General features: G+C 37.5%; 1 protein-coding gene across 1 annotated transcript in view; it reads right to left on the bottom strand.

Moving 5' to 3' along the window:
* Positions 1–12,483, bottom strand: part of LOC118009101 (phospholipid-transporting ATPase IB-like) — a 217,108-nt gene that overhangs the window by 177,838 nt on the left and 26,787 nt on the right. The window contains exons 5-6 of the mRNA XM_035002919.1: positions 5,387–5,486; positions 1,209–1,307 (exon numbers count right to left, since the gene is read on the bottom strand). Of these exons, the coding sequence (XP_034858810.1) occupies positions 1,209–1,307; positions 5,387–5,486 (199 nt within the window). The remainder of the gene's footprint in view (positions 1–1,208; positions 1,308–5,386; positions 5,487–12,483) is intronic.

Here is a 12,483-nt window from a genome sequence, read left to right as displayed (position 1 = left end):
TTTTTTTGGCTATAACTAATTTCAATTTTGTTTTGCTCTTATCCGACTCTCTAAATTAAGATGTGATCTAAGGGAGGGAGTAAAGCAAAGTGGTTAAGTGTGCGGCCCCTAGAGACAGCTTACCTTGGTTGACATTCCAGCTCCGCCTCTTATGAATGTAGCCATGTCAGGTCACGAACCAGTATGTGCCTCAGTGTAAATGAATACACACACGCACACGCACACACACACATAAATACATACAATACAGGGCCTCCTACATAGTGAAGTGCTACTTAAAATGTCAGCATATTATACGTTGCTTTCAATGACTATCTTTCTAGTTAAACACATAATTAGCAATCTTGAATTATGCCCCAATTTAGCTCAAGGCTTTTGATTAAGTTTGAAAAATTCTTTCATATTATAAAGCAATCAAAAGACCAGAAACCAAATAGATTTTACTGATGACCTATCTTTTCAAGATATGAAGGAACAAGGCAGAAACATAGGAATAACAATAGCTAGCAATTTTGGAAAATGAGCATTAGGATTGTGAGTGAGGAGGAAGGGATCTCTACTAGAGTGACCTCAGCTGTAGTAGGTAGGGTCAGAACAAACAGAAAACAATATTAAATATCTCTCTTCTTTTCCTTCACTGCTAAAATCTGTAGGCTCATGTGAAATTGTATCTGTGGGGTCACCTGGGTGGCTCAGTCCGTTAAGCGTCTGCCTTCAGCTCAGATCATGATCTCAGGGTCCTGGGATCGAATCCCGCGTTGGGCTCCTTGCTCAGCCGGGAGTCTGCTTCTCCCTCTGCCTGCTCTGCCCCTCCCCCTACTTGTGCTCTCACTCTAACAAATAAATAAAATCTTGAAAAAAAAAAAAAAAGAAATTGTATCTGTGATAAGGTTAAAGGAGAAGTGAAGTCACTGCACAATTCCTGAGCTTTTTAGCCCATTAGGATTTTCTGGTTGCATTATAGCCTCAAAGATATATCTGATGACCACAATTAAGTCCTACTGGTTTCTCAAATAAACACACACACACACACACACACACATAATTTAAGATTTGAAATCTTAAAACTTTAATTTGTTTCTTCACATCAACTACAGATTTAAAAAATTATACCAGTTCCAACAAGAAGCTTGAAAACAACAACAACAACCATGCCTCTTCTACTCAAGGGAGTAGTTCTGAGAACATTTCACTAACAGTAAACTTACATAATCTTCTACAATCTCTTTGATGCCAGAAACCATAAGAATAATCATCAAAGGCAAAAGAGTTGTATATTTTCCCGTTGGAGATACATCTGGAATTTGCTGCAAAAACAATCAGAGTGACCAAGAATCTTATGATGACTCATATTTTGCTTAACACTAAAAGTCAGGCTATTAGTGGCATACCCGGGACATAAGAACAACCCACAGTGTCAAATAAAAAGAGGAGGGAGACTCTTAGCATATCAAAACCCTCCCTGAAGTAGGACACTAAACATTACATTATGGCAAAGTGCAACTTCTTAACACTTCGGTCATTATGTCACCTTTCCAATACTTTTGTCACATTTTGAAAAGAATAGTTCAAAACTTAAATGTCTAGAACAGCATCCTTTCAAAATAGTTAAATCCAGAAGGTCAGTTAACTGAATCTTCTTTTTGAGGCAGAAGAGAAATTTTCTTTGGAGGCACAGGTGAATAACATTTCTTATAATTTCCGGTGGAAGGCACTCTGGGTCTACCCCCCACTGTTTAAAATATGAGAAATAAAGTGGGGCGCCTGGGTGGCTCAGTTAAGTGTCTGACTCTTGATTTCAGCTCGGGCCATGATCTCAGTGTTGTGAGATTGAGCCCTGCTTGGGGCTCCTCACTGAGCGTGGAGCCTGCCTTTAGATTCTCTCTTCCTCTGCCCCTCCTTGCCCCCCTTGCCCCTGCTCACACTCTCTAAATAAATAAACAAATGATAAATAAAGTGATAAACAGGCTGTGGCAGTTTCCTGATGGATGGAAGGGCAGGTGAGGTCCTAGATTGGACCCTTCAGTTTTCCAGATTTAGACCAGTTCTTAGCCCTGTATTTCCAGACTTGGGCCTGTTTGTACTCTCTATGCTGCCTTATTTCCTGCTTGCTTATTATTTCTTTGTGTAGCAAAATAGTGTTTATTTTGAAACTCTCGATGATTCTTAGTTACTTTAAAAGCAATCTGAGGGGGACCTGGGCTGCTCAGTTGGTTAATCATCTGCCTTTGGCTCAGGTCATGATCTCAGGTCCTGGGATGAGTCCAGAGTGGGGCTCCCTGCTCAGCGGGGAGCCTGTTTTTCCCTCTCCCTCCCCCTGCTCATGCTCTTTCTCTCTCTCTCTCTCTCTCTCTCTCTCACTCTCTCAAGTAAATAAATACAATCTTTAAAAAATAAAATTAAATTAAAATTAAATAAAATTACATCAATACATAAAAAATAAAATTACATAAATAACATAATAAAATTATATAAATACATAAGAAATAAAATTACATAAATACATTAAAAATTACATAAACAAATACATTAAAAGATAAAACTACATAAATACAAAAAATAAATACATAAAAAATAATAAAAATTAAATTGAAAATTAAATTAAATAAATAAAATAAACAAAATAAACAAAATAAGTAAGATACATACAATATAATACAATACAATTTGAGAACCAGAAGAGGAAGGGGAGAAATTTTAGGATTGCTTAGGCTATCGATTAAATCTGTCTTTCCTATAACTCCTATCTGCCCATCCTCTCCATCTCTCTCTGCAGGGCACCTCCAAGCCAGTCTTGTCATTCGCAGGCCTCTCTTGTCTCTCCGTCGGTGAAGCCTAACCAGAGCTGGTCGCTTCACTCTAGCTCCTGACTGTCACTGCCTTTTTCTTATCCCTAGAATACAGTCCAAGCTTCTGAATGTAGCACACTAAGCTTCTTATAACCTGATCTCAGCTAACATCTTTAGCTTCTTTTACACCTTATGCTCCAAACAAAATTTTTGCTGTTCCCTAGAACATTTCATACACTAGAAAAAAAAATACTTTAAATTTTTCACAATTCAAAATACATAAAATGTTCTCAGAGAAAATTCTACCTCTTTCCCTCCCCCGTTTGTCCCTGTTTCCTATAAAAGGCAACCAGTGCTTCCGTTTCTGGGCCTTTGCTCACAGTCTCCTGTGCCTGAAAGGCCTTCTCTTCTTCCGCTGCCCCTCTGCTTACTGTTAGACTCCTCCTCCTCTAATCTTTGGCTCAAAGGTCATCTTTTTCACTAGATTTTCCTGAACCACTCACCCTCAAGCCCAAAGGACGCTGTGTTCCCCTAATACTTTAAGAAATATTTATAAAGTATTTGTATGTTAAGACTACCAGCTCTCCAAAGGTAGGAGCTAGCTCTAATAATTCATCCTTGAATTCTTAATTCCATGCACAAATTTTGGTACACACTTATGGTGACCTCTATAAATGTTCACTAATGCCTGTCTTCTGTTTAAGTTCAGTTCAACAAATTCACTAAATTCTTATCCCAAAGCTTGGCCATTTTGAAGGCACTATTTCTATTCAAGGAATTTACAGTTTTCCAGAAAAAATAAAATCAGTTATAACATATAGCACAGATCATTGCTACAGAAGATGAAGATGGACTATGGCATTTCGTGAAGTTTGAAGGAAGGTGAATTTGAGCTGAGCCTTTAAGAGAATGGATAGATTATAGCCAGATGAGTGTCTTCCGGGTTAGGTAATAGAATGAACCAAGGTCTAGAGATAGGAAGAAAACTGGGGAATTGTGAGGAGGCTTGCCTCTTGGGTTGTGCTGGATTGTAGGGTTCATGATGAAAATAAGGTTGAATAAACAGGAATAAACCAAAATACGGAAAGTCTTGAATTTAACTGTTTTGAGAAGACGTTATTCCTAAAAGAAAACAGAGGGAAAGCTTCTAGACATTGGTCTTGGCAATGATTTCTTGGATAGGACGCCAAAAGCACAGACAACAAAAGCAAAAAGAGACAAGTGGGACTACAAACTGAAAAGCTTCTGCACAGCAAGGGGAACCATCAATAAAATGAAAAAGCAACCTACAGAATAGGAGAAAATATTTGAATCCCCCCTGATCTGATAAGGATGTATAAGGAACTCCAACTCAATAGGGAAAAAAAAAATAATAATCCAATCAAAATGGGCAAATGACCTGAATAGACATTTCTCTAAAGACAACATGCAAATGGCCAAGAGGGACATGAAAAGGTGCTCAACATCACACTAATCATCACGCAAATGAAATTCCAAATCACAGTGAGATATCACCGCACACATGTTAGGATGGCTATTAGCAAAACAAAAAAATAACAAGTGTTGGTGAGGATGTGAAAAGATTGGAACCCTTGTACACTTCTGGTGGGAATAGAAAATGGTGCTGCTGTTATAGAAAGTAATATGAAGCTTTTACAAAAAATTAAAAATAGAACTACCATATGGTTCAGCAATCCCACTTCTGGGTATTTATCCAAATCCATTTATCCAGTTGAAATCAGGATCTTGGAGACATAGCAGCACTCCCATGTTCATAGCAGAATTTTTCACCATAGCCAAGATATGGGAATAACCTCAATGTCTGTCGATGGATGACTGGATAAAGAAAGTGTGGCATATATACAATGGGATATTATTCAGACTTTAAAAAGATGGAAATCCTGCCATATATAACAACATGGATGAACTTTGAGGACATTATGCTAAGTGAAATGAGCTACCCACAGAACGACAAATCCTGCATAAGTCCACTTATATGAGACATCTAACATGGTCAGATTCATGGAATCAGAGTGAAATGGTGTCAGGAGCTAGAGAGAGGGAGAGATGAAGAGTTGTTATTCAATGAGCATAAAGTTTCAGTTATGCAAAATTAATAAGTCCTAGAGATCTGCTGTACAACAAATATCTATGGTTAACACTGCTATATTGTATACTTAAAATTGTTAAGGAGGTAGACCTCACATTAAGTGTTCTTACTGAAATACAAAAAAAGAAAAGAAAAGAAAAGAAAATTAGCTATTTTAAACTAGCATTTGGGCTTTCTTTAAACTATTCCTTTAAATATATTAAAATTATCCTATCATGGAGGTGGCATAAATTATAGAAGTTGGTCCAATAATATCTCATTAGTGATCTAAATTAGGAAGAACTGTGGACCAAATCATATATTGGGCATAAACATGTTTTTCAGCCCAAAAATGGGTCTTACTGAGTAACTTAAATATTGTAAGAAGAGAATTTTCTTAACAGTGTTTGAATTTATTCTCTACATCAAATTCTTATTTCAGCTAAATGAGCTTTTTATATTTTCTTTTCTAAAAAGCTTAAACTAATAATGTGTTCAGAAATATTACCTGCAATATAGTAATGAACAGGAAGAAAGCATTAGCAGCTTTGCTAAACTGCAGATACAAATATCGAGGGAGGAATGACCACATGCTGTACTTGGCTGTGCTGTAGGTAAAAAGAAAAATATCATTATCAGTTAACACTGTGAACTCTAAAAACACCAAAGGAAAACCCAGAAGTAGATAAAATATTGTTATAAAACACTGACTCTTTCCTAAAGATTTTTTTTGCCATTTTTAAAAACATTCATTATTATCTGAAAACAATGTCAGGATAAAGAAAGAATTTTCCCCATTTCAGGAACTAAGTACTATGAATACAGTAGATAAGCAAGATGTATTCCACATTTTCTAATACCCTGTAATTCTTGTAACAAAACTTCTAAACATTCATCTTATAGTTCAAGGATAATAAGAGTCACCAATTTTTCTCCCTTCTCTCCCTCACAGGTTCTTTATCACTAAAAGTTATCTTAAATCCATCAACCTCCCCCCCCACCCCCAATGCCTACGCCAGGTCATGGACAAAGAAAGTCATCACAGGTGTGTTTCTTGTTTTCTAATGAATATACTATATTTTAAAATCAGAAAGACCAGGAGTTTTGGGAAGACAACAGAATAGGAGGATCCAGAGTTCAACTTGTCCCACAAACGCACCGAGATAACAGCTCCATCACAGAGAAGCCACACCAAAAAGGGCAGGAGGGGCAGAGTTGCAGTTGGGAACCAAATTCCCGGCACAACTAACAACAAATGGCGGGGCGGGTTGTGGGGGGGGGGGGAGGGGAGGACAGCACAAGTCCCAAGAAGCAGGAGGATCTGATCCCACACAGGGCGCCCCCAGACTTGGGGACCCACACTGATGAATCCCCAAAAATCTGGCTTTGAAAACCAGCAGGGCTTCAATCCAAGAGCTGTAAAACTCAGCAGGCATAACTGTGGGAGAGCCAGAGACAGAGAGAAAGCTGAGTCCCTGCCCTTAAAGAGCCAGTATACTAAACTCAGCCCAAGACCTGACACAGAAGCAGCAGTTTGAAAAGCACATGGGGTATACAGGAAGGAGATTTATTTACTAATGTTAAAACATGTGCTGGAGGAGCAGGAATCTGCATGAGATTCTTCTAGGAACAAGAGTGCTGGCAGAGGCCATTTCTCTTTCCCTTCCTCAGCCTAGATAGCCAGATGTTTGTGGGAGCTAGAAATACTTTTCATCTACCTTGCTAGCATTAGGGTGCCCCACCCCAGCATTCCCCTGTGGACCCACCCCATCCAACCTGCTTGATTCCTCAGCAGGCATCCTACCAAAACAGCTCCTGCCCCACCACACCCTGCAAGCAACTCCCACAGGGACCAGAACCACTTCAAAGTGACTCCTGCTCTGGAAAGAGAGAGAAATAACCCCACATACCAACATGCCCACAGTTTCTGCAGCCAGGCCTCTTAGCTGGCTATGCAGAAAGCAAGCCCTGCCTTACTGTGCATCTGCAGCTGTGTCAGAGAGGCTATTTGCAGACAGCTAGGCTGACTTCTGGCCCTGCCCACCAACAAGCCCACAGTAGCCACAGACAGATCTCTCCACAGTGCAGGGAGCAAACCCTGTCCTGTGCACAAACAGAAGGAAAGGTGAGTCATTGCAGCTGGCTGAACTAAGGGTAATTGAGGCCCGACCATAAGAGGAGGGTACAAGCAGCCCACAGAGGGGACACCCCTGGAGGATGTGGCTCTGGTGACCAAGGGAGATTGCACTATAGGGCACCACTATTCTACAGAAGGCCAGTATATTCAAGTCCAGGAGATGTAGGCAACCTACCTAATACATAGATATAGACACAGAGAATTAGACAAAATGAGGAGACAGAAGAATATGTCACAAATGAAAGACCAAGACAAAAATCACAGGAAAAGACCAAAATGAAACAAAAATAATATGCCTGATAAAAAAAATTCAAAGTACTGATCATAAAGATACCCATGGGACTTGAGAAAAGAGTGGATAAACTCAGTGAGAACTTCAACAAAGAGACAGAAAAAATTAAAAAACCAGTGAGAGCTGAAGAATTCAATAACAGAAATAAAAAATACACTAGAGGGAACCACAAGCATATTAGAAGATGCAGAACAGATTAGCAATCTCAAAGACAGGGTAATGGAAAGCACCCAAGCTGAACAGCAAAAAGAAAAATCAATAATGGGGCGCCTGGGTGGCTCAGTGGTTAAGCGTCTGCCTTTGGCTCAGGCCATGGTCCCAGGGTCCTGGGATCGAGCCCCGCATCAGGCTCCCTGCTCCGTGGGAAGCTTGCTTCTCCCTCTCCCACTCCCCCTGCTTGTGTTCCCTCTCTCACTGTATCTCTCTCTGTTAAATAAATAAAATCTTTTAAAAAAAAAAAAAAGAAAAATCAATAATAAAAAAATGAAAATAGGTTAAGGGAACTCTGTGGCATCATCAAGTGTAATAACATTCGCATTATAGGGATCCTAGAAAAAGAAGAGGAAGAAGGGGGCAAAAAATTTATGTGAAGAAATAATAGCTGAAAATGACTCTAATCTGGGGACATCAAGATATAGGAAGCAGAGAGAGTCCCTAACAAGATGAACCCAAAGATACGTACACCAAGACATATAATAATTAAAATGCCAAAGAGTAATGATAAAGAGAGAATTTTTTAAAAAGCAAAAGACAAGCAGAGTTACATACAAGGAAAACCCCTTAAAGAGCTATAAGGTGATTTTTCAGCAGAAACTGCAGATCAAAAGTTCAGAATACTAAAAGAAAAAAAAAAAACCCTACAACTAAGAATATTCTATCCAGCAAGGTTACCATTCAGAATAGAAAAGGGTAAGGAGTTTCCCAGACAAAAGTTAAAGGAGTTCATCTCCACTAAGGCAGTCTTACAAGAAATGTGTAAGGAAATTCCTTAAGTGGAAAGAAAAGGCCATAATTAAAAGAAAAGTATGAAAGGAAAAAATTTCACAGGTAAAAGCAAACATAGTAAAGGTAGTAGATGAATCACTTAAAAAGTGACTATGAAGGTTAAAAGACAAAAGTAGTGGGGTGCCTGGGTGGCTCAGTTGGTTAAGCATTGGACTTCGACTTAGGTCATGATCTCAGGGTCCTGGTATTCAGCCCCACGTCAGGCTCTGGGGAGTCTGCTTCTCCCTCTCTCTCTCTCTCCCTCTGCCCCTTCCCCTGCTTGTGCTTCCTCTCTATCTCTCAAATAAATAAAAGATTTATTAAAAAGAGACAAAAGTAGTAAAATTACCTTCCAAAAAAACTGGTCAAAATAAAAAGATGTAAAATATGACATCATATACATAAAACAGAGGGGGAAGTAAAAATTTAGTGCTTTTAGAATGTGTTTGAACTTAAGTGCCTATCAACTTAGCATAGAGTGCTAAATACATAAGATTTCATATAAATGATCCTGATGGTAACCATAGATCAAAAACCTATAATAGTTACACAAAAAATAAAGAAATCCAAGCATAGCACTAAAGAAAGCCATCAAACCACAAAGAAAAAGAGCAAGAAAAGAAAGGAACAGAGAAGAACTACAAAACAACCAGAAACAATTGACAAAATGACAGTAAGTAAATACCTATCAATAATTAAATGTAAATGGACTAAATGCTCAAATCAAAATACATAGGGTACTGAATAGATAAAAACAAACAATAATAAACAAACATAATCCATAAGCTGCTTATAAGTTACTCACTCCAGACCTAAAGACCTGAAAGTGAAGAGATGAAAAAACATACCAAGCAAATGGGAGCTTAAAAAAAAAAAAAGCTGGGGTAGCAATACTAGTATCAGACTAAATAGACCTTAAAACAAAGACTATAGCAAGAGACAATACACTACCTAATGATAAAAGGATTAATCCAACAAGAAGATATAACAATTGTAAATATCTATGCACTCAACCTAGGAGCACCTAAACACAAAAAGCGAACATTAACAGTAGTAAAGGAAGAAACTGACAGTGATACAGCTAATAGTAAAGGACTTCAACACTCCACTTACATCAATGGATAGATGATCCAGAGAGAAAATCAACAAGGAAACAGTAGCTGTGAACCAGATTAGACCAGAACAACATAATAGATATAAACAGGATATTCCATCCAAAACAGCAGAATACACATTCTTTTCAAGTGCACATAGAACATTCTCTAGAGTAAATCATATGTTAGGCCACAAAACAAGTCTTCGTAATTTAGAAGATTGGGGAAATCGGAGGGGGAGACAAACCATGAGAGACTATGGACTCTGAGAAACAAACTGAGGGTTCTAGAGGGGAGGGGGTGGGGGGATGGGCTAGCCTGGTGATGGGTATTAAAGAGGGCACATACTGAATGGAGCACTGGGTGTTATACACAAACAATGAATCATGGGACACTACATCAAAAACTAATGATGTAATGTATGGTGATTAACATAACATAAAAAAAGACATTAGTAATTAGTAAAATTTGAATAAGGTCTATAATTAGATAATATCAAATTGATGTTACTGTCTTGATTTTTATAATTATACTATGTCTATAAGGGAAAATGGTCTTATTTTCAGGAAACACACACTGATATAAATAGGCATCATATTTGCAATCCAATCTCAAATTGTTCAGAAAAAAAATGTGTGATATATATGTATGTGTGTGTGTATGAGAAAGAGACTACATAGAGAAAAAAATTATATATGAGAGAGAAGGAATAATAAGACAAATGTGGCAAAATGCTAATATTTGCACACAAAAAAAATAATATCAAGCATCTTTTCTGACCAAAATGATATGAAGCTAGAAATCAATTACAAAAAAAAAAAAAAACTAAAAAACACAAACATGGGGTGTCTGGGTGGCTCAGTTGGTTACTCTTCTGCCTTCGGCTCAGGTCATGATCCCAGGGTCCTGGGATTGAGCCCCTCGTCTGACTCCCTGCTCAGCAGGGAGCCTGCTTCTCCCTCTCCTCCTCCTCCCCACTCGTGCTCACTCTCTGTCAAATAAATAAAATCTTAAAAAAAAAAAAAACCCAAACACAAGCACATGAGACTAAATAACACGCACCTAATCAATGAAGAAATAAAAAAATACATGGAGACAAATGAAATTGAAAACACAGTGTTCCAAAATATTTGGGACACAGTAAAACCTAAGGAAGGAAGTTTATAGTGATATGGGCCTACTTCAAGAAATTTTTTAAAAATCTCAAACAACCTAACCTTACACCTAAAGGAGCTAGAAAAAGAATGAATAAAGTCCAAAGCTAGTAGAAGGAAGGAGACAATAAAGATTAGAGTAGAAATAAATAAAACAAGACTAAAACATTGGAAAAAATAAATGAAACCAAGAATGGTTCTTTAAAAAAGATAAAAATCGATAAATTCTAACCAGAGTCATCAAGGAAAAAACGACTCAAATAAAATCAGAAATGAAGGAGGAGAAATAACCAAAACCACAGAAATACAAAGGATTATAAGAGAATATTATGAAAAAAATTATGTGCCAAAAATTGGACAACCTAGAAGAAATGGATAAATTCCTAAAAACATACAATATTCCAAAACTGAAGCAGGAAGAAATAGAAAATTTGAACACACAGATTGCTAATATTGAAATTGAATTGGTAACCTAGAAACTCCAAACAAACAAAAGTCCAGGACCAGATAGCTCCACGGGTGAATTCTGCCAAACTTTTGAAAAAGAGTTACTATATAGTCTTCTCAAACTATTTAAAAAAAAGAAGAGGAGGAGGAGGAAGGAAAACTTCCAAATTCATTCTACAAGGCCAGCATTACCCTAATACTGAAACCAAATAAAGACACTGCAAAAAAGAAAATGACAGGCCAATGTCCCTGATGAGAATAGATTCAAAAATCCTCAACAAAATAGTACCAAACTGAATCCAACAATACATTAAAAGAATCAGGATCAAGTAAGATTTATTCCAGAGATGCAAATGTGGTTCAATATTTGCAAATCAATTAGTGTGATATATCATATCAACAAGAAAAAGGATAAAAACATATGATCATCCTAATAGGTGCAGAAAAAGCAGTTGACAAAATATAACATCCATTCTTAATAAAAACTCTCAACAAAATAGGCTTGGAGGAAACGTACCTCAACATACTAAAGGTTTTATATGAAAAACCCACAGCTAACACTACACTCAACAGTGAAAAACTGAGCTTTTCCTCGAAGATCAAAAACAAGAAAAGGGTGTCGACTCTCACCAGTTTTATTCAAAATAGTACCGCCAAGTCCTAGCCACAGCAAACAGGAAAAAAAAGGGGGCGGGGGAGATCCAAATTGATAAGGAAGAAGAAAAGCTATCACTAGTTGCAGATGACGTACCATATATGAAAAACCCTTAAAGCTCCACCAAAAGACTATTAGGACTGAGAAATGAATTTAGTAAAGTTGCAGAATTCAAAGTTAATGTACAGAAATCTACTGTGTTTCTATACACTAATTACGAAGTTAGAGAAAGAGAAATCAAGAAAAAAAAATCCCATTCACAATTGCACCAAAAATAGTAAAATACCTAGGAACAAACTTAATCAAGGAGGTGAAAGACCTGTACTCTGAAAACTATAAAACAGTGATGAAAGAAACTGAAGATGACACAAACAAATAGCAAGATATTGTGTGCTCATGGATTGGAAGAATCAATATTCTTTAAATGTCCATACTACCCAAAGCAATACTTATCAAAATACCAACATTTTTCACAGAACTAGAATAGTCTTCAAATTTGTATGAAGCTGCAAAAGACCCCAAATAGCCAAAGCAATCTTGAGAAAGAAGAACAAAGCTAGACATATCACAGTCCCAGATTTCAAGATTTACAATAAACCTATAGTAATCAAAACAGTATGGTACTGGCACAAAAATAGACACATAGGTTAATAGAACAGAATAGAGAACCTAGAAATAAACCCACATATACCATCACTTAATCTACGACATAGGAGGCAAGAATATACAATGGGGAAAAGAGTTTCTTTAAGAAATGGTACTGAGGGGCGCCTGGGTGGCTCAGATGGTTGAGCGTCTGCCTTCGGCTCAGGTCATGATCCCAGGGTCCTGGGATCGAGTCC

The sequence above is a fragment of the Mirounga leonina genome, unplaced genomic scaffold (assembly GCF_011800145.1).
Source record: "Mirounga leonina isolate KUSES-001 unplaced genomic scaffold, KU_Mleo_1.0 Mir_127, whole genome shotgun sequence".
In the NCBI taxonomy this organism is placed as follows: Eukaryota; Metazoa; Chordata; class Mammalia; order Carnivora; family Phocidae; genus Mirounga; species Mirounga leonina.
The sequence above is the reverse complement of the archived record's forward strand: the minus strand, read 5'-3'. Positions and strand labels throughout refer to the sequence as shown.